The 25,180-nt window shown below is 49.2% G+C and overlaps 2 protein-coding genes and 1 long non-coding RNA gene across 9 annotated transcripts in view; 2 read left to right on the forward strand and 1 right to left on the reverse strand.

The window, feature by feature from the left end:
* The window catches only part of KIF4A (kinesin family member 4A), a 119,676-nt gene extending 111,380 nt beyond the window's left edge, over positions 1-8,296 (forward strand). For all 4 annotated transcript variants that reach the window (XM_027053685.2, XM_053202425.1, XM_053202426.1 and 1 more), the window contains 3 exons: positions 5,487-5,603; positions 7,107-7,229; positions 7,502-8,296. In XM_027053685.2, coding sequence (XP_026909486.1) covers positions 5,487-5,603; positions 7,107-7,229; positions 7,502-7,702 — 441 coding nt within the window. In that variant the 3' untranslated portion in view covers positions 7,703-8,296. The remainder of the gene's footprint in view (positions 1-5,486; positions 5,604-7,106; positions 7,230-7,501) is intronic.
* Positions 608-6,690, reverse strand: LOC128311610 (uncharacterized). Its single transcript, XR_008290133.1, has 3 exons — positions 6,631-6,690; positions 1,030-1,121; positions 608-802 (listed from the first exon to the last, which is right to left on the reverse strand). It is a non-coding gene; the product is annotated as an uncharacterized LOC128311610 (long non-coding RNA).
* Positions 8,297-9,924: 1,628 nt separating the features above from the next.
* Positions 9,925-20,315, forward strand: GDPD2 (glycerophosphodiester phosphodiesterase domain containing 2). 4 transcript variants are annotated; one of them, XM_027053606.2, is made up of 16 exons: positions 9,925-10,209; positions 11,812-11,925; positions 12,196-12,299; positions 12,587-12,680; positions 12,859-12,918; positions 13,154-13,252; positions 13,430-13,523; positions 13,670-13,815; positions 13,941-14,023; positions 14,121-14,271; positions 16,262-16,483; positions 16,697-16,845; positions 18,901-19,048; positions 19,192-19,274; positions 19,516-19,544; positions 19,635-20,315. In XM_027053606.2, the coding sequence occupies exons 2-16, from the start codon at positions 11,821-11,823 to the stop codon at positions 19,685-19,687; spliced, it is 1,620 nt and encodes a 539-aa protein (XP_026909407.1). In that variant the 5' UTR covers positions 9,925-10,209; positions 11,812-11,820; the 3' UTR covers positions 19,688-20,315. The 4 variants fall into 4 exon arrangements, with proteins under 4 accessions (XP_026909407.1, XP_026909406.2, XP_053058403.1 ...); XM_027053605.2 differs by lacking the exon at positions 9,925-10,209 and adding an exon at positions 11,386-11,602; XM_053202428.1 differs by lacking the exons at positions 9,925-10,209; positions 12,196-12,299 and adding an exon at positions 11,391-11,602.
* Positions 20,316-25,180: the final 4,865 nt, after the last annotated feature.

The following is a 25,180-nucleotide window of genomic DNA, read 5'->3' on the forward strand; positions in this document are numbered from 1 at the left end:
CTCTGTGCTGACAGCTCAGAGCCTGGAGCCTCCTTCAGATTCCGTGTCTTCCTCTCTCTCTGCCCCTCCCCACTCGTGGTCTGTCTCTCTCCCTCTCTCTCTCTCAAAAATACATAAACATTAAAAAAAATTAAAGTACCATAAGCATTTTTACAAATAGTCATTTGTCCCCTTTGGCAGAAAAGAAGGGGCAGGTATTCTTAATCTCTACCTTAGTGATGAAAAAATGGAGATAAACTTGAATGAAGTGACTTGTCCAAGGTCATCCCAATTATTAAATGTAGGACTAGAGCCTGAGTCTCCTGTCATAGCCTGGTATTCTTTATGTTAATGTTTTTACCAGATCTTATTTTGAGATACAGTATAATACTGAAATCAGTGCTAGAAGAATTAGAGACTCTAAAGCAATAGTTCTCAACCCTGGCTGCACATTAGAATCCCCAAGGGAGCTTTCCAACATAAGGAGCCTGGGACCCACCCCCAAATATTTTGATTTAATTGGTCTGAGGTGGGACCTGGTCTTTTTGAAAAGCTCCCCAGAGATTTGTATGTAGCCAGAGTTGCAAATCACTGGCTTAAAGGAACCCCAGAGGTCTTTCAGCTCTACTTCCCACTCTATATAAAGAATCCCTCTATTATAGTGGTTCTCACCTGGGGTGTTGGGACATGCTGGTGGCTTGCTGGCTGTTGCAATACACACACATGTATACACACACACACATGCCATGTACCACAAACATATATATTTGAAGTCATGGCTGTGGCAAGGTCATGTTCCCTCTCGTACGTTCTGATCTGGGTCCTGGTGGGAAAGAGAATAACGTGAAGTTTTAGCTTGTGAAATGGCATTCATGCGAATGCATCTGTCATGTGTGTATCATGACTGTTCCCATAATACCACTATCAGGTGTTTAGCCTCCGCCTGCTTGAAAACTTCTAGTACTGGGAAGCTCACAGCCTCATAGGGCAGCGCATCATAGTCCACTAACCGTTAGGAAGTTGTTCCTTGTTGAGATAAAATATACTGACCTGTAAATCATCCCAATAGGAGATGGCTGTGTAAAAGTCTAGTTGTTCTTCCTCACGACAGCCCTTCAGATACCACTCTCATTGTATTATCCCTTTGGATAAAATAGAGACACATTGACAGGATAATAGAGTGTGAGGCATTTAGATGAATTTGTGAATGGTCAGAGGACCATACCCAGGCTATAGTAATCAGTGGATCACTGTCATCTAGTGAGTTGTCTCTAGGACATGTCATAGAACTTTGTCTTTTGTCCTGTCTTACTCAAAGAAACAAGATTTTTTTCATCATAATGTCCGGTATTGGCAAGGGCGACTAATGTGGGCATTCCTCTTTATTGCTACTAGGTATGAAAATTGGTGTGCATCTGAGAGGCACTTTGAAAATATGTATCAAAAATACAAAAATACACCTGGCCGGCTCAGTCAGTAGAGCATGTGACTCTTGATCTCAGGGTTGATAAATTCAAGCCCCACGTTGGGTGTAGAGATTACTTAAAAATAAAAATCTTTATAAAAAATACTTATCAAAAATCTTAACAATGAGGGGTGCCTGGGTGGCTCAGTTGGTTGAGCATCCGAATTCGGCTCAGGTCATGATCTTGCAGTCTGTGAGTTCAAGCCCCACGTCGGGCTCTGCTGACAGCTCAGAGCCTGGAGCCTGCTTTGGATTCTGTGTCTCCCTCTCTCTCTGCCCCTCCCCCACTCATGCTCTTTCTCTCTCTCGCTCTCTCTGTCAAAAATAAATAAATATTAAAAACTTTTTTTAATCTTAACAATGTTCCTGTCCTCTGGTCCAGTAATTATACACATAGGAATTTATGCTAAGGAAATAGTCACTGGTACATAAAAAGATTTATTCATTCAACAAATCTTTTGTGAGCACCTAGATATATATCAAACACTGTTTCTAGGTGCTAAGGATACAACAAACAAGACAGGTAAGATCCTTGGCCTTACAAAACTAAAGACATTCGTGTGAAGAGAGACACACCATGACAAATAAATAAAATAATTTTAGATGATGATAAGAGAGAAACAGAAATATAGTGAAGCCATAGAGAATTCTGGGGTAGGAAAAGAGTGCTTGGGAGAGACCTCTCCAAGGAGGAAGATGCTTAAGCAGAGATCTGAACAAAGTGAAGGAATAAGTCAGGGAAAAGAATCAGAGGGAAAACATTTCAAAAAAAGGGAACAGCAAATGCAGGAAAAAGCCTCAGACAGGAATGAGTTTGGTTTACCAAGGAACAGCTGAAAAGGCCAGGGTAGCTGGAGAGTATTGAGAAGTGGGAGAGCGTAATACAAGGTCAGGCCAGAGTAGTTAGGGCCCAGATCATGGAGGGCCTTGTCAATGGTGGGAAGATTTAGATTGTGTTTATGTAGCAGGATATATGTGGTAACATGATTTTGTAATAGGAAATACTTTCTTTGAAAACAATCTTAATGTCTACCATTAGGGGGCTGGTTAAATAAGTCGACATTTTCACATGACAAAATACTATATACAGCTATTAAATATCAAAAATCACACTTTTGATTTTCACATTTTATAAAGAGATATATAGTAAGATCATCAGGAAAAAAGATATTATAATGGTTTCTTTTACCTTCACAACTACAGAACAGTGGTGATGGTTGTCATATGAAAGAGACATAAGGACTTGAATTTCACTGTAAACTCAGCATGGATTCACAAAGATCTGACAAAAGAAAGAAAGCTACTGTGATTTTTTTTTAGACCTCATTAACAAGACTGTTGGATCCGTATTAAGGGAGTTGTTTGTGTCAATCTACCTCACAACGGCCACACCACATTTAGAAAGTTATGCTCAGGGCACTGGGGTGGCTCAGTCACTTAGGCGTCAGACTTCAGCTCAGGTCATGATCTCACAGTTCATGAATTCGAGTCCTGCGTCAGGCTCTGTGCTGACAGCCTGGAGCCTGCTTCAGATTCTGTGTCTCCCTCTCTTTCTGCCCCTCCCCCACTTATGCTCTGTCTCCCAAAAATAAAATAAACATTAGAAAATTTAAAAAAAAAGAAAGTTATGCTCATGTCTGGATGTCACAATTAAGGATGAACTTGGACAAATTGGCATATAGCCACGGTGGTGAGGATTCTTGGAAACAATGTCATGTGGTGAATCATTGAGGAAACTAGGTCCATTTAGCTTTGAGAGGATCTGAACAGAGGGGGACTGGGGAGTGGAAATTATATTCAGGATAAGAACAAGAATGCTGTGAAAGTGGAGTTAAACTGATCCCTTATCATTCCACATGGCATAATTGGATCCTCTGGTCAGAAGTTACATAGAAACTATCCTCATCTCAGGATAAATAGAGCTTCAGATAATTAGACCAGGGACATGAGAGAAGGGCTTCAAATCAGGCTCTAGATGGTTGCTGAGGTCTCTTCTGACTCCAGTCTGTCATTCTGTGAGCTCTGCCACCTATGTCTCTTCCAAGCCAAACTATCCTTCCTTCCTTCCTTCCACCATTTCTCTTATAACATAGCTTCCTATAATGCTAGTCACCTGCCTCTTTTTTTGCTTAATGTCCTCTTTATTAAACACATACCCACACGGAACTCCTGAATATGTCCACAAGGAAACATACTTACTGATTAAATGGGTTTAATACACAGAAAGCACTTATAACAGTGCTTGGCATACATTAATGCCAGCTATTACTATTGCAGCCTGGTTGGTAAGTGTGCTCATGGCACGATGAAGAGTGTGACTACATCATGGTGTGTTCGTAGAATGAAAATGAATGGAACTGGGGACGCCTGGTAGCTCAGTCAGTTGAGCGTCCAACTTCGGCTTAGGTCATGATCTCACGGCTCATGAATTCAAGCCCCACGTAGGGCTCTGTGCTGACAGCTCAGAGCCTGAACCCTACTTCAGATTCTGTGTCTCCCTCTCTCTCTGCCTCTCCCTTACTCATGCTTTGTCTCTCAAAAATAAATAAACATTAAAAAAAAAGAAATAAAATGAGTGGAACCGGAGCAATGCATGTCAACATATAGTAATATTCCACTTATATGAATTTTAAAAGACGTAAGATAATTCCTTGTTTTTTTATGGAAACTCATACGTGGTACAAAGACCTGTGGGGGAGTGATAAACACCTAATTCAAGAGACTTTGCCCCTGGGAGAGTGGGAGGTGAATGGGATCAAGAAAGGGTAGGTAGGAGGCTTTAGTTATATCTGTATTTTAGTTATTAAGGGAAGAATAAGAACATGAGTGAATTTTTTTATTGTCTGTGCTTTGATATACCTGAAAAAAATGATCATGCCCAATATAAGATGATGCATCATTTCAAATGGGATCTGACTGATACTGAGTCTAGTGAAGCAATTGTTCCCCATGATTTCCAAACTCCAAATTTCTACGTGACTGATTTGCTTTTTTTTTTATTTGAGAGAGAGAGAGAGAGAGAGAGAGAGAGAAAGAATATCAAGCTGTCTCCACAGTCAGCACAAAGCCCAATGCAGGCGCTCGATACCAGGACCCTGGGATCATGGCCTGAGCCGAAATCAAGAGTCAACCAACTGAACCACCCAGGCACCCCTGATTCATTTGCTTTTTGACAGGCATTTCACACTGTTGACTCATGGAGCTTCCTGACACCTCACATCCTTAGGCCCTTTTTGCACCAACTGCTTTTAAGCCAGATCTATATTTATATGGCTGATGTGGAGAGAACCTAGATGCCAGACTTATGTTTATCCTTGTTATAACTTTTCTTTCTACTTGCAGCCCATAATTCCAGCCTGTCAAAATATTTTTGAATTGTGATTCTGATATCTTACTTATTAATCACCCTTCCAGTTTTGTGTCGTCATTACAGCCGATAAACATGCCTACCTTGTCAACAGGCTATGAGATTCAAATGAGATTCTGTATTTATATATATGAAAGTACTCTGAAAACTGTAAAGTACTATATAAAATGTAAATGACTTTATTTCATATCATCGGTGATTTATTAAAACGTTGACTGATTCAACGGCTGCAGACGTAGCCCAGGCTGACACTGAACAAGCTGTAGAACTGTGAGTTGGATGCAAATACAGCTGGGTAGATCGAAAGATATCGAGCAACTATACTCAGTCCTTAAATATACCTAACACTCCTACCATCCAACTTGCAGTTCTTCGCTTTGACCATAAAATTGTCATGAGCGTCTTTGCCAGTTAGCCTGTGTTATCATGGTATCCCTCTGGTATCAAAACAAGAAAATGGATCTGTCTACCATGACTTGTTCTTAGACAACCTCTCGTGGTTCTGATGATCACTGTTTCACTAAAGAAGAGGGGACTGAGGAGATAGAAGCATGGTAAAGTCAATGGTACTTTCCTTTTTTTTTTTCTGAAAAGGCTTGCAAAGGAAGGGAAGGCATGTTAGTCTTCTAACTCTTTTGGTAATGTGTCTTTCTTTCTACACACCCATTTTTGCAGTGTTCCTGCAAGGGCTGGTGTGGGAACAAGCAGTGTGGGTGCAGGAGACAAAAGTCGGACTGCGGCACGGACTGCAGCTGTGACCCCACAAAGTGTAGGAACCGTCAGCAAGACAAGGTAGGATCGGCCGTCCCTTCAGACATCCTGCCAGTTCCCACCATCGTGAAACCTGGAGTCTCCTGCCCCTTCTCTGGCCCTCTGCAACCAGAGACATTTCACTTCTCGGCCCTTCTTCCTCGCTGCCAGCCTGTTCACATACCCCTTTCAGAAACCACAGCCTGTCCCAGGAGATTTCCAGATATGCAGCTCCCCACCCCAAGCCTTGGCTGTAAAGTTGTGGTGCTGTTTCTGAGGCAGAAACAGGGAATAGGAAAGCAGGCAACTACAGGCACATAGACATGCAGGACCAAACTAGCCCAGAGGCTGAGCTGAAACTATAAGGGCCACGTGGCAGCTTCCAGGAAGGAAATTAATCCTTCTGACATCTTGAGAAATTAGTTGCTTAGACCCTCTCCATGGGAACCAGTTATTCCATGGCTCTAGGAAAGACCCACAGGAACTTGGTCTTTCAAATAGTCACTGTTGTGGGCCAAGTTAATTGTACCTGTCCTCCTTATATTCCCAGGAATAGCAAACTCAGGGAAACAAAGATTGCCTTACACCTACCTGTGCTCATGGCAAAAGCCTGTTCCTACAGCTTTCTATGTGATGTACAACAACTCTGGCAAGCTTGATATAATGATCGTTCGTTCATCATACATTTCTTGAACATCTGCATGTGAACGGTTCTGCCGGCTCTTCTATTAAAATGACTTCTAAGGAAGATAGTCATTAGAGGACTAACGTGACAAGCTGGGGTTCAGGCTAAGAATTGTAGAAGTAGCAGGGATCTCTGTTCCCATGGCTTTTTCAATTTGGGTTCTGGAGTCTACCCTACTGGCTCCATGGAAGTACTTCTTGAACCAAGGACCATGGCCTGGTTCGGTTTGACCTCATGTCAATTAAAGCAACTTGCTCTTTACTTGTTTATGTATTGGGCTTCCTCTTAAGAATTTTGGTTGTAAAACCACTGATCTAGTCCAATGCTCCCATTATACAGAGAGGGAAACTAAGACCCAGAGAGAGATAAGCTTAAGTGACTCACCTGATATTGCACAGCTGGTCATGACAGCTAAAATTAGACCTCAGGCTTCCTGACTCTCAATCCAATTATGTTTCCATGACAACAGGCTATAATTCTAATCTGAGCTCTACCACAGAGTCTCCTTGTTACCTAAGTAACTTTTCACTCTTGGCCTTAGTTGCTTCTCTGAAAGGAAGACCCAATACAGGCAACACCCTATAGACATGCTAACAAGGGTACTGCATATTATAGAGGGTGGAAGATTAATCAAAGAAATGACTAAGGCTTGGCCTTGTTTTCAACCTTGCTTTGTGATATCCTACCCAGTCCTTTGCCTTCAGAGGCTGCTAGCAAGAAACCCCAAGCAGGGGTCTCCCTGAGACTTGCTTAGACTGGCAGATGAGGCACTCAGAGCTGGTACCTCACTGGTTAAAGGGGAGCAGACTGGTTTTGTAACCCTAGTAGCCACATTTCTAATAGGCCTGTCTGATTCTCAGGATAGTTTGGGCACTGTTGAGCCCACCCAGGATTCCGAAGGCTCTTTCAAACTGGAGGACCCCACAGAGGTTACCTCAGGATTGAGCTTCTTTAACCCTGTCTGTGCCACTCCCAACAGCAAGGTAGGTGGGCTAAAGGCAGGCATTTTCAACTCTATTAGCATTCCTCTCTGCATTAGCTAAGACAGGCTGCAGTGGGAGAAAAGGGGGCAGAGGTACGATCAGCTTGCTGGGAAGTGGGACCTGTGCATAGGCCAGTCTTTCTTTTTCTTTTCGACAGACCGATCTTGGGGGACACCTCATACTACAGTGTGCTGAGCATTTGTAGTGGCGAGGCTGAGCTGAGCCTCTGCCCCTACCCAGGATCTAGTCATACCTGTCTCTGTCCTTTCTAGCTCCTCAAAGAGATGTGTGATGTGGAGCAGGTGCTGTTAAAGAAGACGACTCCAGCTGCCTCTTCCCTTGGCCTCCCAGAATCGAAACATGTAGCAGAATCCCAAGAAAATAAAGCTCCAGGGAAGAAAAAGAAACGAGCTCTGGCCAGCAATACCAGCTTCTTCTCTGGCTGCTCCCCTATTGAAGAAGAAGCCCACTGAAGTTGGACTTGCCATCTCTTCCCCAGTCTGGCTTGGGAGATACTTTCAGGTTGCAGCCAGAAGGAGTTTTTTTAATGACTCCTCTGGATTTCAAGGCTCTTGCTGTTGAAAAAAAAGGGACAGCCTGTTACCAAAAGGGAGGAAGTCTTTGTTGGATGTTGGCCCTCACTCTCCAGCCCCCTGGCCCCAGACTACTGCTCTCTCTTCTCCAGAAAGGTGCTAAGCCACCTGCTGAAGAGAGAACCAACTAACATTCTTGATGACTCACTGGGAATCAAATCCTCACTACCAATCTAGCCGTTTCTTATTTGTGAGCAGGTAAGGCCTCCCCACTGATGGGGATGAGGCCAAAGCCATCTTACCTCTGGGTTGTCTCAGCTTAATGGCAGAGCCTGGCCAAGGTTGGAGGTTTGGCACCGATCCTTCATCCCACATCAGGCATGGAGGCGCTATTTGGGAGATTTCCTGCCCTGACCATCTCTGGATTTTAGGTGTTTTAACAGTGCACTCAGTTGTCTTCCATGTTGCTGAAGTAAATGAAATCTTTTAAAATGTTAATATTAAGTACATAAATAAATCTTAGTCTAGCCACTATTTGGAAAGATCCTCTGTGCTACAAGGAGAGATACCTGCGCTCCTCAGCCCCCGGGAATGCTATCAAGGAGAATCGGTACAAGTACCCAAGCCTCATTGCCTTGTGACAGCTAACCTGAACCCACATTTAGCTTACACCAAAGCTTCTTGTGGGAATCTAGGGTGACCGTGGTAGCTGTTCCTAATGCCCTAGAGCCTGATTTCTTGGCATAGCACTGGTGTGGGACCACACTGCTGCCCATTCCCAGGACAGCACAGTACTGGCTACTTGTTGTCTCCTTTGAAAAGGGAAAAGGGGGTGTTGCTTTCTCCTTACTATGCATCAGGGTTCTCCATCTCTGCTTCTAGCGAAAACGAAAACGAGGCCAGCTGTGGAATGCCAAACAGGCTGCTGACTGGCCTTGTAGCCTTTTGAGGAGCTTGCAAGCCCTGGGCTAACTATTCATGCTTTACGAATCCCAGTCCCCTCCCCCCACCCAACTAAAAGCTCCCAAAGCACCCCCTAGAACTGGGCACATGAAATCCAGGGATCCTCTAGAATTTACCAGACCCCAAGCAAAGGAAACTGAAGGATAACCTGTCTAAAATGAAGCCTGCAGGAGGACTAGGTGACCACGCAGCCCTCTCTGGCGTCCTGCCAGCCAGCAGCCCAGCTTCTCTTTGCATTTTAATGACGGAGGAGCAAAGGAGCCTCTGCCATTGCCAGCTAGAGCCCCTGGATACAATGGGAAGACGGAGGGGGGGCAGCTCTTGGCATAAGAGAGCTAGTCTTCCTTCTCACTGTTCCAAATCCAGTACGTGTCGGGGGAAGGGTAAGCAAGTTTATCCCCAATGAAGACTTTTTTCCCACCAACACTGCAAGCCCCCCAGGCTTTGAGCCACTGCATTAGCCAAAAGGTAAACAGGGAAGGTCAGTCAAGCCAGTCCCCCAGCCCTCCTCTCACCCGAGCCCTGTGCGTGCGTTAGCACTAAGCTGACTATTGCACGCTAGCCAGCCTTCTCCTGCTGATGGTATGTACAGTAACAGCATCTTTCAAAATTCATCTTCCAAAAGCTTGTGACCCTCACACTACACTCTGCAAATGATTCCTGGAAAGAGACTTTAGATACCTTGGGGACAAGACAACAGAAATGACACAAGTCTCTACATCCTGAATCATCAGCTCCTGTCTGGGGTGATAGGGGGAAGGGGAGGGCTGCTAGTGTCTCTCGGGAGTCACAAGGCCCATGGAGATCCCTGGTCCAGAAACAGGGCAACCTGCTGCCCAGAGTTCAGGAAGTAGCTTGAAACCCTGTATCTTCTAGATGTACCTTACAGAAATAGAAATAGGATCCCCGGAGGAAAGGGAAGCTGATGAATCAAGGCTATCCTCCCAGGGAGCTTGAGGGAAATGCTAGACTTACACACACACACACACACACACACACACACACACACACCCCTTCCCAGGGGGTTGACTGGGCCCCCTCTTCTCACTGCCAAGTTGCAGTTGTGTGGTCACCCCCCAACCCCACCCCCGCCGGTGCCCTCAGCCCTCGCCTCCCCGAGCCCAGACAAAGCCCCGGCAGTGACTGAGAGGGGAACAGGAGGAGGGACAGAGGGATGGGGAAGGCTGCACAAAAGAATTCCTCACCCCAAGCCCCCGGACCGGCAGCGAGTAAAGAAGCAGCTCTGCTCCCCCTCCTCCTTCCTCCCTCCCATCGTCCCACCCCGGCTGGGCACTGGCCATAGAGCAGCTGAGGGCTTTCGGAGAGAACCCGCGCAGACTCCTGTAGGTGGCAACACTGCCACCTGTTTGACCAGTGGGGCTGAGCCAAGGACTGGAAAAGGGAGGAGGCAGACAAGTCGGAGAGGAGCTGGGAAGCAGTGCAGTGCAGAGCAGAGAGCAGAGTGGAGCTGCCGCTGAGAAAAGGTGTGAGGACTTGGGAAGGCTGGGGGTTATAGCCGGGGGTGGTGGGGTGGAGACCGGCTCCCACTGGCAGGAACTGGGCTCAGGGATTGAGCAGCGCCCCTGCTCAGCTCCCCTGATTGGGGTTTTCAGACTGCTCAGATCCTGGAGGGAGGTGGGACTCTGGAAGGCAGTGTCTGGGGTACAGGGGCAGAACCTTAAGGGAGGCAGGGAGTGTGGATAGATCCCAGGGCAGTCTACTGGAAGCCAGTCCCGGGATGGGAAGAAGCAGGGATCTCCTTTAAGATGGCTTTTTCCTGGGAGGGGTCTCAGAGAGGGGAGAGTTTTCCTTCCCCCAGCTACGATCCCTACCCCTCCACTCTCTATCCCCTAATTCTCCTTTCCCAAGGCAAGCATGGGATAAGGAGGGCAGTTTCAGGAGCAGCCACACCCTTCCTCCTTTCAGGGAGCCCACCACTGTGTACCCTCTAAGACTCCACAGCCTTAGGGGAGCCTAGATGACAAGGGGTCATGTCCCTCAGAACACACACACTTTGGGTATATCCAGGGACTCCTTTACACACTGAAACCCACTACCGACAGCCACTAGTGCACACAGACATACAAAGCTGACACAAATCGCACACCCTCTCACGTAGAATGACAATCACACACCCAACCTAGTTTAGGGATCAGTAAGCCAGCCAGGTCTCAGCCTGACCCAAAAGCACAAGGTCCAATGATCCCCAGCCCCAACACAACCACACCCCCCCACACACATACCTTTGACCAGTATTTGTTGTACCTTCACCCAAGCGATCTCAGAGGGTGGGGCCCCTAAAAGGGGGAAGGTGGAGACTGGTTCCTGGCTGGGGGGCGGGGGGGCAGAATGACTGGACTGGAAGGGACAAGACTGGGGCCAGAGGGCTTAGATTTTCCAGGTGTGTGCGGGCAGGAGAGTGGTTCCTTCAGAAGGCTGGGAGTGACCCAGGCAACCTATTTCCCTCAAGTCTTCCTGTTATTGGCAGTGTCCCCTGGCCCCTGGGAGGTGGAGACTGAGAATCTTATAGTCGGGGTTTTGTGGTGTGTGCAATCTCTGTATCCATAGCAACTGGCCAACTAGCCAGCCTCCCTTAGCCCCAGGTCAGAACTAGAACCTCTGCTTCAGGTTACTCTTGGTTCCTGGGGTGGAAGGCTCCCTACCTTGGGGCTGCCTAAAGCTTGGCCAGATCTGCCTCAACTTGCTAAATTGAATTTGCCCCACCCTGGGGCAGTTTCTCCTGAGTCCCCACCCTGGGCAAGCACTCTATCCCCAAAGCTGGATGCATGCTGTTAAATGGGGAGGAGTTGGAGAGCTTGGGTATGCACCCTGCCTGCAAAGAGGCCCGATCTCCTGGTTGTCCCACCGACTTTCCAGGTATCCAGATTAAAGGGAAAGAAAGACCCCAGAGATTATCCCCCTTTGCTCACCTCCTCATCTAATCTGGGACTTCAGCCCTATGAACTCCGTTGCCGAGCAGCGGTCCAGGCTTCTGCTCCTCCCCCGCGCTCCTCAGATACACTGGGAGGGAGGCTGGGATCTGCCTTCTGCTAGGGTCCCTGATGACCCAGTATCCCTTCCCCCAGGCCCTCGCCATGGCCGAGTCCCCCGGCTGCTGCTCCGTCTGGGCCCGCTGCCTCCACTGCCTGTATAGCTGCCACTGGAGGAAATGCCCCAAAGAGAGGATGCAAACCAGCAAGGTGGAGTAGGGATGGGGGGGACTAGAAGTCCGAGGCAGAGGCCGCCTGGAGGGGATAAGGAAGCCAAGTGTGCTCAGAGGCAGCTGGTGGGGGGTGGCGGTGGGGGTGGGGGGGTGGGAAGGGACTTTCTTTCCCCAGGAAGAAAACTTCTCTGCCTGCGGAGCAGAGCAGCCCTACTCCTGGTGGGAAGCCCCATGGAGCTGTCATCCGTTGGGGACTCTGAGCTGGAAGTGGGGATCGGCTGTGAGCTTCTCTCCTGCCCCTTTGCAGTGCGACTGTATCTGGTTTGGCCTGCTCTTCCTCACCTTTCTCCTCTCCCTGGGCTGGCTGTACATCGGGCTCATCCTTCTCAATGACCTGCACAACTTCAATGAGTGTGTCACAGATTCCCCCCCTTCCTCTGCATACATGTTAATCTATGCCCCACCTTGGGACCCCTGGGTGCTCAGTCATTCCCGGCCCTGCCCAGCTGTCCTGCTACCCAACCTCCTTAGAAAATTGCTCCACGAAGTCTCCCCAGTCCTTGGAGCCCCTGGCCCCATGAAAGGCTTCCCTCTCACTCCCTTCTAGTCCTCCTTCTGAACCCACCCACCCCAACTCCCCTCAGGCCACTATTAACACCCCTTCCCCCACTCAGACACCTCTCTCTCCCCTCCCACAGATTCCTGTTCCAACACTGGGGACACTGGATGGACTGGTCCCTTGCATTTCTGCTGGTCATCTCTCTACTTGTCACATATGCATCCCTGCTATTGGTGGGTCAGGGAGCGGCCCATCTAACCCCTACCTCAGTCCTCCCTTCCTGCTCAGCTTCAACCCCTGGCCACTGAGGGGAGGGGAGGTGAGGGGGACGGTGTCAGCCTGGGAACCCAGGAAGCCCACCTCGGTGACCCCTCTTGGCACCTCATACCTCCCACCACCCTCTGCTTCCAGCTCCTGGCCCTGCTCCTGCGGCTCTGCGGCCAGCCTCTGCATCTGCACAGTGTCCACAAGGTAAGAGTGCGGGTGGGAGTGAGCGGGAAACGGGGACCACTGGGCCCAGGGCTTGGCCAGCTATTTTGCTGAGCACCTCAATATTCTACCCATGGACTCAAGCTCAGGACCTGAAGCCCAGTAAATTTTTGTTGAGTGAAAGAAGGAACGTGGATGAGCCAGGGGAAAGAGAGAGGGGGCAGCCCAGGGACCCCCAGGCTCACAAAGAAGACCCCATTCATCTCTGGTCCCCCAGATGCTGCTGCTCCTCATCATGCTTCTTGTGGCCGCTGGCCTCGTGGGACTGGACGTCCAGTGGCAGCAGGAGTGGCGTAGCTTACGTCTGTCACTGCAGGTGAGTGGCTGATCTCCAGTGCCTATGTGGGAGCCTTGGCCTGTGGCCAACCTCTGGACATATCTTGCTCCCTGGTCCCCCACGACTGCAAGTAGCTCTGAACTCCAAAAGTCAGGTCCTAGGAGAAGGAGTGGGGCACTGGAGAGAAGAACCCTCTTCACCAACTCTTGTCCACAGGCCACAGCCCCGTTCCTTCATATTGGAGCAGTTGCTGGCATCACCCTCCTGGCCTGGCCTGTTGCTGATACCTTCTACCGTATCCATCGAAGAGGTGCCAATTCCACTCCCCAACATACCCTCCCTGGCCATCGATGCTTCTGCCTCCTGCTGCCCATTTTACTGCACCCACACTCTGCTTTCTGTCCCCAGAGCTCACCCATTGCCCTTTCTCCATAGCCTGCCCCTCATTCCCCACAGGTCCCAAGGTTCTGCTACTGCTCCTATTTTTTGGAGTTGCCCTGGCCATCTACCTGGCCCCATTGTGCATCTCCTCACCCTGTATCATGGAACCCAGAGACTTACCCCCCAAGCCTGGTCTGGTGGGACACCGAGGGGCCCCCATGGTGAGTGTTGGGTAGAATGCTGGTAGGGTGGGAAGGGTCTGCTCCTCTAGGCTGCAGCAATCAGGCCTGTGGGTTCCCAGGCTCGCACCCTTCTCTGCTACCCCCCTACCAATTCCCTTTCCCAGCTGGCCCCCGAGAACACCCTGATGTCACTGAGGAAAACAGCCGAATGTGGAGCTGCTGTGTTCGAGACTGATGTGATGGTCAGGTGAGAGACACTAGGGGACAGAGGGACACACTTGGGGAGCTTGGGAAATGATGATCAGCCCTAGAGCTCAGCCCTCTGACACCTCTTGTGCCCTCAGCTCTGATGGGATCCCCTTCCTCATGCATGATGAGCACCTGAGCAGGACCACAGATGTGGCCTCAGTGTTCCCAGCCCGAACCTCCTCCCACAGCAGCGACTTCTCCTGTGCTGAACTGAAGAAGCTCAATGCCGGGACCTGGTTCCTAGAGGTGAAGACAGCCTCACAAAAGAGGCAACCACCTGCGGGGGTGCTGAGGGGAGGGTTCATTCATTGATAAGTATTTTCTGATCCCTGTGCTGAGCAATAGGTGTAGAGGCTCTGCCCTCAAGTCACTCCCTCCGCTGAAACAAGAGAGCTTAGCCAACAGGCTATCAGAATAGGAAACCTAGAGCGATAACAATATCCTTAGTAAACAGAGAGGAGAGAGAGCAAAGGCACTATTTGGCAGGGTGGGTGTGGAAGAGGATCAGGAGTGGTTTCACAAGAGAGAATGCCTGAACAGCACATGAAATGAGAATGCTGTTTAAGATGGGCAAAGCAGGGATCAGCAATTCTAGTCAGATGGAAGAGCATATGTAAAGCCCAGAAGTATGAAGAAGTGTTCTCAGGAAACAAAAAGTGGCTCAGTGCAACTGGGAGATAAAATTTGTGGGAGCAGTGGGAGCTGAGACTGGCAAGGGGAGCAGAGGCTTGGTTTCAGAGGGCTTTGAATGCCAGAACCCCCCCCCCCAAAAAAAGAATGTCAGGCCCAGAAGTGCAGGCTTCAGTTCTGTAGGTGACGGAAAATTTCGTAAGGATACTTTATTTTCTCAGTTCCCGTGTTCCTACCTTTAAAAATAATACATGTTGGGGGGGCCTGGGTGGCTCAGTCAGTTAAGCATTCAACTCTTGATCTCAGCTCAGGTCTTGATCTCAGGGTCGTGAGTTCAAGTCTCACATTGGGTTCCCCACCCAGTACACAGCCTGCTTAAAAATAAAAGTAATACTTGTTCCGCATAAAAAAATTAAACATTAGAGAAATAATGTAAAAATTGAAAGTCTCCCATAATCCAACTCCTCTGAGATAATCATTGCTAACAGTTGGGTACATATTCCATATGTGTATACACACATACATGTCATTTTGCACAAATAGGATCACTTCATATATTCTTTTGCAACTTGATTGTCTTTTCATTTAACTCTATATACAGTGACATGCCAGAGTGATTAAGACCAAGGGTTGTCTGGGTTTGAGTCCTGGCTTCACTACCTACTAGCTATGTGAGCCTGGGCAACATTCCTTAGTCTCTCTTGCTTTACTTTCCTCGTCTGTAAAATAGGCATAATAATAGTACCTACTTTGTAGGATTTGGGGAGGATTAAATAAATCAACGCACATAAAGTACTTCTAACGCTGCCTGGCACATAGTAAATACTTTATAATAAGTATCAGATAGCTTGCTTTTTCCGTGTCAGCGGTTAGGAGGTAAGGTCATTTGTTGATTACAAGGGGAAGGGAGGAGAGTGGCAGAGGTTTGGAAGAGCCACTAGGAATGGAAGAAGGAGCAAAACAAGAACAAGTGAAAGGATGATTAAGTGGGGCACCTGGCTGGCTCAGTCCGTAGAGCATGTGACTCTTGATCTCAAGGTTGTGCTTTCAAGCCCTGCGTTGGGTATAGAGCTTACTTAAAAAAAAAAAAAAAAAAAAAAAAAAAGGATGATTAAGTGTCAATGAAGGTAAAAGACTATATAGTCCACATGATGTGCTCTGCCCCCCAATTCTAGGGGTGGAGGAGGCAGACTGCTACACAATTGAATCAGGGTTTAGGATTTGTGGGGCGGGCAGGGCAGGAAAGGAGTTGAAGGTGGTATGGAAAAGTAATGCGAGCTGTAGATGGACCATGGGTAGGGGATGTAGATGTGGCAGACAGGGGCTGATGGATTGGGCAGAAACCAAAGGGCCAAGGTCCCAGAGGTCTCTGTGAGACCAAAGAGAAAATGTGAGGAAGTTAGGAAACCAGGGGGGTAGGAGGTTAGGGTCACAGAGTAAGGTGTTAGAGGGTCTGGAAAGGGTCACAGTTTGGAGAAAGAAAGACTGTGGCTCAGGGGTGCACACAAGCCTGGCGCCAAGTGGGGGAAACGAGTGAAGATCGTGAGGATGGGGGAATGGCCTAAAGGCTTCTTCTGGTCTTGAAATAATTTTCCTGTTCTCATAGAGGCAACCCTTCTGGGGGGCCAAACGGCTGTCCGACCCTGATCGGAAGGAGGCTGAGAACCAGACAGTCCCAACATTGGAAGAGCTGCTGAAGGAAGCTGCAGTCCTTAACCTTTCTATCATGTTTGACTTGCGCCGCCCCCCACGAAATCACACATACCATGACACATTTGTGAACCAGACACTGGAGACTGTGCTGAGTGCAAGGGTGCCCCAAGCCATGGTGATATGTCCAGGACCCCAAGTGCCCCCTCTTGCCCATCTCCCCACCCCTGCCTTCCCTAGGCCACGGTGATAATTTTGAGGCTGCCCCCTGCCCCAGGGCCCCACCTCAACTCATATACCCCATTCTGTTATCAAACCTCTCTGCCCCTGGCCCTGCCCCTGGAATCCCCAAGCCTTCCCCAGCTTCATGCCCATCTTCCCTGAACCACAGGTCCTTTGGCTACCGGATGAAGATCGGGCTAAGGTCCAACAACGGGCACCTAGAATGCGCCAGATATATGGACAGCAGGGAAGCAACAGAACTGAGAGGCCCCAGTTTCTCAACCTCCCCTATCAAGACCTGCCACTGTTGGATATCAAGTGAGTGCCACAGGAAAGGAGCCAAGGGGACCCCGTGAAGCTTAATGGTAGGGAAGAGCCACCTCAGGGAGGGCAAAGGCCATTCATTCATTCACACATACAACAAATATTTATCAATATATTTAACACTTGCTATGTGAAAGGCACTATTGTTGCAGGCTTTGAGCATACTAGTGAAAGAGATAATAAACTGAACAAATTATATGCATACTGGATAAATGATATGAAGATAATAAAATGGGGAGATATAGTAGAGCAATTAGGGTTGGGAGTGAGGGCCAGAGAGGGGCCACATCCGGAAAAATAGCTAAAGGGGTGATGTCTGGGTTGAGACCTGACAGGTCACAAGGAGCTAATGAGGAGAAGAGCTGTGAGAAGAGCAGAAACAGCAGCCCCATAAGCAAGGGAAAGGTGAGGCTGGGGAGATAGGCAGGAGCCCAATTGGGTAGGACCTTGTGGGCCACAAGAACAGTTTTAGCTTTCATTCTCCACCAAAGAAGTAAGTGCAAGGGAGGATGGATCAAGAGGAGAGAAGCAAGAGAGTCCCAGAAGTGAGCCAGGCCCCAGAAGCTGACCCAGCCCATAAACACGATGGACTGCAAAGCATGCAGTTGCCAAGGTCTCTTCTCATGTCCTTGTGGTCAGATAGAAAAAGAAAGTGCACTGTATGGTAGCCCAGTTAGCGTAAGTATTTCAAGGACCTTTCCCCAAGTTGTCACCATGGAGGGAGACACGACATGGGGTTTGGCCCTCACTTTAGACTTGTCCTGGTCAACCTCAACCGCTGAGCAGATTTTCAAAAGACATGAATTAGTAATGAATACAGTGGTAATGAAATCGAGGCCCCGAAAGGTCTAAGCACTCTAAGATGATGGACCAAATATACCGGGATAAAGCACAACAGGGATAGATGTAAACACTTACCTACATTTGCACTCCAAAAGAAGTTCAATTGCACAACGACAAGAGAGGAGACTGGCATCAGCATGAACATGTGTGAAAAACCAGAGCTTTGATTGAATAGTGTTCATAATGAGTCATCAATGGCATGTGGCATTGCCAAAACTAACCTGACCCCGGGCTGCCTTCAAACAGCCACAGTGCCCAGAAGGCAGGAGGAAGTTTTGCTGTACTCAAATCTGGGCCAAGCCCACCTGGGATATCATGTTCAGATGCAAGCCCCCATACTATGAAAGGAACACTGATAGAGGCGCCTGGGTGGCTCAGTCGGTTGAGCATCTGACTCTTGATCTTGGCTCAGGTCGTGATCTCACGGTTTGTGAGTTCGAGCTGATGGCACAGACCCTGCTTGGAATTCTCTGGCTGTCTCTCTGTGCCCCTCTTCCACTCATGCTCTTTCTCTCTCTCTCGCAAAATAAATAAATTAATTTTTAAAAATTAAAAAAAGGAGGGGCACCTGGGTGGCTCAGTCAGTTGAGCATCTGACTTCAGCTCAGGTCATGATCTCACAGCTCGTGAGTTCAAGCCCTGCATCGGGCTCTGTGCTGACAGCTTGGAGCCTGGAGCCTGCTTCGGATTCTGTGTCTCCCTCTCTCTCTGTCCCTAACCCACTCGCATTCTGTCTCTGTCTCTCTCAAAAATAAATACACATTAAAATTTTTTTTTTAAAAAAAGAAAGGAACATTGATCAACTGAAGTAAGATCAGATTAGGAGAGGTTTGTATGGTGAAGGGAATGATAACCCAGGTCCCAGCCCTGGATGAAGGAACTGGGGCTGTCGGGCCTAGAGAGGAGATGACTCAGGGACATGGTCACTGTTCCTCAGACCTCTGAAGGTCTGTCATGGGACAAAGAAGAGAGACATTCGTGTAGCCCCAGATGGCAAAGCTCAGATCTGTAGGTGGAATCCGCCAGGAGACAAAGTTGAGCTATGCAAAGAAAATTACTTTTGCTCAGGGGATGCTATGTAAAAGTAGGACTGAGAGTTCCTTGGCAGTGACACTGCAGCTTCAAGCATGGACAAAGGCTGCTTCCTGTGCCTCATGCCCCATGATACTAGATGTTCCTGTTTCTTTCCCACCCCCCCCCCCCCAGGGCACTACACCAGGATAATGTGTCGGTGAACCTATTTGTGGTGAACAAGCCCTGGCTCTTTTCCCTGCTCTGGTGTGCAGGGGTGGACTCAGTCACCACCAACGACTGCCAGCTGCTACAGCAAATGCGTTACCCCGTCTGGCTTATCGTAAGGGCTCTGGGGCTGTCACCCCTCCCTTTCTCCCATCCCTGGCTCTCCTTAACCCTGTTCCTCTATTCCTTACACATTTCCCTCCATATACTACCTTTGGGACTCTGGCCACCGACAGGAGCCTTTTCCTATTCCCACAGCCCCCTCAAACCTACCTAATGATGTGGATCATTACCAATTGTGTCTCCACCCTGCTGCTTCTGTGGACCTTCCTCCTGCAAGGGTGAGTGCTTCATGCCTCAGCTTTCTGGGTCTTCATGCCCCCCAGGGTCCCGGTGATAGGGCCAATTCAGACTCCTACATGCTGCCCGGAGCTTGGGATTTGGTTCCTTTGAGATTCTTGGACCCTTCCTTGTACACCAAATTGGCCTGAACCTGGGAAAGGCAGTTTGGGGGAACCTGAGATCAAAAGGCCATGCCTGCAGCTGGCTGAACTCACAATGGGAAGCTTTTTCTCTCTATAGGAGATGTAAGAAGGAGAGAGAGAAAACTGGTAAGAACTTTCTCCCTTCACCTCATTTTTCTCCTCCTATAGCCTTCTCTTTGGTCACTCCCTATATGTCTTCCCCACCCCCTGCTCTAGGCTTAGAAACAGCAGTGCTGCTGACCAGGATCAACAATTTCATAATGGAGTGAATGCCCAGCCCTGGACCCCCACCTACCAGAGTCTGAGGCCTCTCTGGATTGGCTAACAGCAAGGAAGAGAGAGCAGCTGAGATGGAAAGTTGGTGGGGTTGGGGTGGGGTAAACTTTGTCAACAGGAGGTTTTGAACCATGAGGGCCCTCTGCACAGATGGTGGGCATGCTGCAAGCTTCCATGGAATCTGCTCCTCTTAGGGTTTTGACCTGAGGTTAGGTTAGGAAGACAGTGACTCATAGGAAGTTTCTCTGCAAATGTTAACAGAGGAAGTGGAAAGGAGGTTGCCAAGAAAATGTTTCAGACCTGTGTGTGCGTGTTCTCGAGTAGAAGACACAAGGTGTGTCAGGGATGGGATAGCTTGGACCTATGACTGAAGGAGACGACAAAATGGCCTTTGCTGGAGAACTAAGATGATGGAGTCACCAATCCCCACTCCATTCACTATCTCCCCTGACCCCTGCAATTTAGCTGCTTTCCTGCCTAGACGCTGAGGGCCGAAGAGCCCATCTAGCCATTTAATTCTGTGACTATAACTGGCTTTTTGCTGTGCACAGCCTTTTCTTCAAGACAGGTTGGTTCCTGTATGGTGTCAATCTGCTTATTCAATGAATTTAACTCCTGTTTTGTCATAGTCTAATCTTTTCCGCGCCGGGGCTTCGTGGGGGATGCACATTCCATCCTCGGTTGTGACATGAATGACATTGAGGGGTCATCACGGAGAGATTCTTGGGCTGGAGGGGTTGCTGCAAGAGGGGAAGCAGGAGAGCAGCCGTCACAGGGGATATTCTGGGTGGCCAAGGCACGCTGCGCAGAGTTGCATTGTAGCTCCACCTTGTGGTCACCTGCCGCAAGAAGAGGGCCGCGTCAGTCATCACCATGACGTAAGAATGTCACCTGTTTTCCGTGCCGGTTGGGGACCTGTGTCCTTGACTCGAGACCCTGAGGGTATAGTCCGATTTCCACAAGTTCTCGCCTCCGTGGGCTGTTGCGTGCAGGGTCTGGTTCCCAGGCCCTCCTTCCCCTTGAGGAGCAGGTTCCCCAATGTGTTTGCTGCTCGCGAGTTCCTGGGCTAAAATAGTTAAGGAGACCAGTGAGGAGCTGACCTAGGATGAGGCGTCTGGGAGAAGGGGGAGGGAGGAGCTTAAGGCAAAAACAGGGACCCGAGCGGGCTCTGTGGCTGACCATTCGTCCCTCCCACCGCACCAAGTCACCCCGGTTCGCGTCCCCACACGAAGGGAAATCGAATTAAGACGCTGGCGAGGTCAGGAGGTTCGCTCCTCACAATTCCTTTTTTCTCGCCAGACTGGGACCTGGGGCAGCACTAGCGCCTCGGGACAAAACCCTACTGGACTGCAAGGCAGCCCAGGGAACTACAATTCCCAAGGTGCCCTGACAGCTTCCGGTCGCGGAATTGACGGAAGCGCGTTTGAATTTGTGTTCCCGCCCCCTCCTCCTCCCGGACCCCGCCCCTTCCCCTCTCGCCGCCCCGCCCCCGCCATGCACACACATGCACATACACACACAGGCAGCCATCCAAGCCGACAAACCTGGCCTGCAGCTGGCGCGGTGGGCGGGGGCGCCGGCGCGCGACCGGCGGGAAGGAGGTAGGCGCATCGGGAACCAACGCCGCGGCAGCTGCCCGGTCCCAATCTCCTTGGGCGTCCACGCCGCCTTGTAGAGGGCGGGTCTCCTTCACACACTACCCTTTGAAACTGCATTTTCTTAGTTTTCCCTGTTCCCGATCCGCCCCTCAATCTGACTGACTGCCGGCCTCAGCTCCGGGGCTCCTAGCCTGTCCGATACTGCAGGGCTCTCACCTCTCAGCGTGTACCTCCACCCCGCACCCCTACTTTTCTGTCCCCTCCGGGGCGCCCAGCCTCACAGCCCTGCAGCTTCTTCCTCCCCTCCCCTTACGACCTAATCCTGACAACCTCCAGGCTCTCCAACCCCCGCGGCCTCAGCCTCTAAGCTCCCAGGCTCTCAGCTGCAGTCTTGTAACCTCAGAGTCCAGGCTCCTGGCCAGAATGCCAGGTCCTAGTCCCAGACCCTAAACCCTTACGCCTAGCCCCTAGCCTTGAGTTCCTGGCCCTGAGCCTGCTGCCGCTTACCCTCACTGTCTTCCTAGGAGGACAGGACAGCAGTGGCACACTTAACTTCTATGAGGCCCTGGACTGGAGACTGGGACTGACAAAAACTTGAGGGTGGAGGGCCTCACGGAGCTGCTCATTGGGGTTGAGGTGCAGTTGCTCTCCGTTATTTTTAGGTATTGAGTCACAGCTCCTGGCATCAGGGTTTGGGGCTAGCAGGCTGGACTAGGGGGCTATTAATAGATCTGAGGCACAGCTCCGACCCAGTTCAGTTCGGAAGCACAGAGAGCAAGGAGCCTCCCTCTGTCACTACGCCCCGTGGAGATGTTGTGGATTGAGGCAGTAGCTGGACCAGTACCTCTCTGGCTACCAGTACCTCAGCCTGATATCTCTACCTTGGAACTCTCAAGGGAAGGCCCACAGTGATACTTCTGAGCACAGCTCTCCCCTAAGTGTGCCATGGCTTGGAGTCCTGCCACAACAAAGCTCCTGTTGTACTAGCTGAGTGAGGAGATGTGTCCCAAGTAGAGCAGTTATTGTGGCTACAGCCTTGGCCTGCCTGGACCTACTCTTGGGCTGAAATACTAGGTTGTGTGGGGAAAAAAGCTGTAGAAGAAAAACTGTGGATTTCTGGTCCCCAAAGGCCCTCATAGAGATGGGGTGCTTCAGGATGGTCCTAAGAGAGGGGGCATGGAGCCGAGAATTTGCTAGCCCCAAACCAGACACAGCACTAGGAAGCTGCTGAATTCTGTTTATCACCCGCTGATTCTTTTTCTTTCCCTCTTGTTGGGCTCTGCCCCTGCTCACAGGAGTCAACAGACCTCAGGATCTCTCCCAACTCCATAGAGGAACCTAATTCAGGAAAGCCACTGAGAAACTTGGCTCCACCAAGAAATGAATGATCCTTTATATACATTGTCATTTCTATGGAGAGGTGTTTGTTTAATTTTTTTTAAATATTTATTTATTTTTGAGAGAGAGACAGAGTGGGGGGGAGGGGGGAGAGAGAGAGGGAGACACAGAATCTGAAGGAGGCTCCAGGCTCCAAGCTGTCCACACAGAGCCCGACGTGGGGCTTGAACCCATGAACTGTGAGATCGTGACCTGAGCCGAAATCGGTCGCTTAACTGACTGAGCCACCCAGGCGCTCCTCTATGGAGAGTTTTTATTTCAGTGGGCTAAAGTAAGAATTCCTTAATCCACATATTGAGAATGGTGGGGAAATCTTGATACTTTATTGGACTAATCACCAAAATTATTCCCACCCACACCCAATGTGCTAGAATTCCCATTCACCGAGGATGCACACCTACAGCAATGCACCCTACTCGCAAACCAGAAACTTCTGCCTTCAAGCGACCCAGATCTCCAGCTCCCAGGTGAAACCAGAGGGCTTTTGGACAAAGCTGATTGTTTTTCCACACACAAAATCTGTCTAAATTGTACACAGCTCTGCCTTCAAGAATGAGCCTAGATCATCAGCAGCGGGCCCCCCTGCCCCAACTGGGTCAATTTGCTGAGGACCCCAGTGAGACGGTGGATGAGATGAGAAGTGGTCTCTCTCTTCCTCCTAAAATCCCTTGCCTATTCCTTGGTGGCTTCAGCCTCTGCACAGGCCACCTGGTTGCCTAGCAACCGCAGCCACCTGCAGGGGCGTGGGGCTGCTTTCGACCTGTAGGGGGCGCCTGTCCCCCAGGGGCCTCAGGCTGGAGCTCTAGCAGTTGTGAGGGTGTGCCAAGTGTCAAAGCATCTCAGGGCTGTCGGGTCCTCCCAGCCTCGCCAACCCAAGTCCAGTTGGAGTCTCTCTGGAGTGAGTGGAGGAGAAGCTCACTATGATTCTAAAGGGATTTTACTCATATTCATTAAAAATGAAAAGATGAAAGAGAGAGGGAGGGAGGGGGAGAGAAAGCGAGGGAGAGAGTGAGCAAAAGCAAGCAAGAGCGAGCGAGAGCGAGCGAGAGACCGAAAAAGAGAGGGCGCGATCGAGAGCAAAAGAGAGCAAGAGAGAGAGCACGAGTGAGTGAGAGAAAGAGAACCAGTCAGTACGGATGGGACATGGGGAGAGCAGTTTGACACTCTCCATTCTCTCCAGGCTCAACAATGCTTATTCCTCAATCAGAGCAATTCAGAGGGCCCAGGCTATAGGAGGCTTTTTTCCTGAGCCACTTACAGGATGTGGAAAAAAGAGTCTAGCACTCTATATTGTCAAACTGCTGAGCATATATAAAAGCTTCAAGCTCCTGGGCTACCAGCCTAGCCTAGACTTGGTCATAACCGTTGTGTACCAGGGAATGTGCTAAGTGTTTTACATTTAATCCTCCCCCCCTCCAAAAAAAAAACCCTATGATTATTTCCATTTCTCTAACTTTGAGCACCTCAGTGACAGGGTCTGTTGACCAGTCATCTCCATCTGGATGTCTAATAGACATCTCAAATTCAACATGTCGAAATCTGGCACCTGATCTTTCCCCCCAAAATGACCATTCCTAAAGCTGTCCCCATCTCAGTCAATGGCAGTTTCACCTTTCCAGCGGCTCTGGCCAAAAGACCTTGGAACCACACCTCATATCCATTCTGTCAGCAAATCCTAGTGACCATCTCCTCAAAATACAGGTTCCCGTGAAACCTTTAATAAGCTGAAATGGCAAAAAAAAAAAAAAAAAAAAGCAATTACCATTAATGTAGTATATGTGCTGCCAAAGCAAGCACAATTACCATTAATGTATATGGAAAAATTGGGGGGCATTCCCAGACCCAAAACATAACCTCTCTTAGGCTTTTCTGATACCTTAGGGCACATCTCGCTAATGAATGCACAAGATAAATGGACAAAAGAAAAAAAAAAACGTAAAGCACAGATGCGCGCACACTTCAAAGCTATGGCGGCTTGATGCTGAGATGCTGAGTGGAGTTCTCCAGGAAGGAGCCTAGCCAGGCTGCTCTTGCTGCTGCGTCTATAACTGCTCGCTGCACAACAAATGCTGAGTGCCATTGTCACTTTTTTTTTTTAACAAGCAAAAATCCTCTTTGGATTTCTTTCAGTTAGCAAAAACAGGTACCATTGCAGGTCTTTCATAAAAGCAAAGTGGTGTGATGCAAACTTTTGAAAAGTGGGGGATATCTGTGCATCCAGAATCCAACACTTACAGTGCTACCACCCTTGTTCAAACCACCATCATCTCTCCCCTGAATCACTGCAGAAGCCTCCTGACTGGTCTCACTGCTTCCATCCTTGCTCTCTGTGGCCTATTCTCCACACAGAAGCCAGAGTGATCTTGCTAAACCAAGTCAGATCTTGTCAGTCTCTGCACAAAACCCTCCAATGGCTCCCCATGTCTCTCAGGGTAAAGCCAAAAATACTTTTTTTTTTAAATTTTTCCAGAGAGAGGGCGCAAGTGAGCA

The sequence above is a fragment of the Acinonyx jubatus genome, chromosome X (genome assembly GCF_027475565.1).
Source record: "Acinonyx jubatus isolate Ajub_Pintada_27869175 chromosome X, VMU_Ajub_asm_v1.0, whole genome shotgun sequence".
NCBI classification, from domain to species: domain Eukaryota; kingdom Metazoa; phylum Chordata; class Mammalia; order Carnivora; family Felidae; genus Acinonyx; species Acinonyx jubatus.

What these genes read in the sequence shown, in the direction of transcription:
- GDPD2 (XM_027053605.2), top strand. Translation starts at nt 11,522, where the DNA reads ATGGGGAGGAGTTGGAGAGCTTGGGTATGCACCCTGCCTGCAAAGAGG. An exon ending in GACACCGAGGGGCCCCCATG is followed by an intron (nt 13,816 to 13,940) that starts GTGAGTGTTGGG and finishes TCCCTTTCCCAG; the next exon opens with CTGGCCCCCGAGAACACCCT. An exon ending in CAAGGGTGCCCCAAGCCATG is followed by an intron (nt 16,484 to 16,696) that starts GTGATATGTCCA and finishes CCTGAACCACAG; the next exon opens with GTCCTTTGGCTACCGGATGA.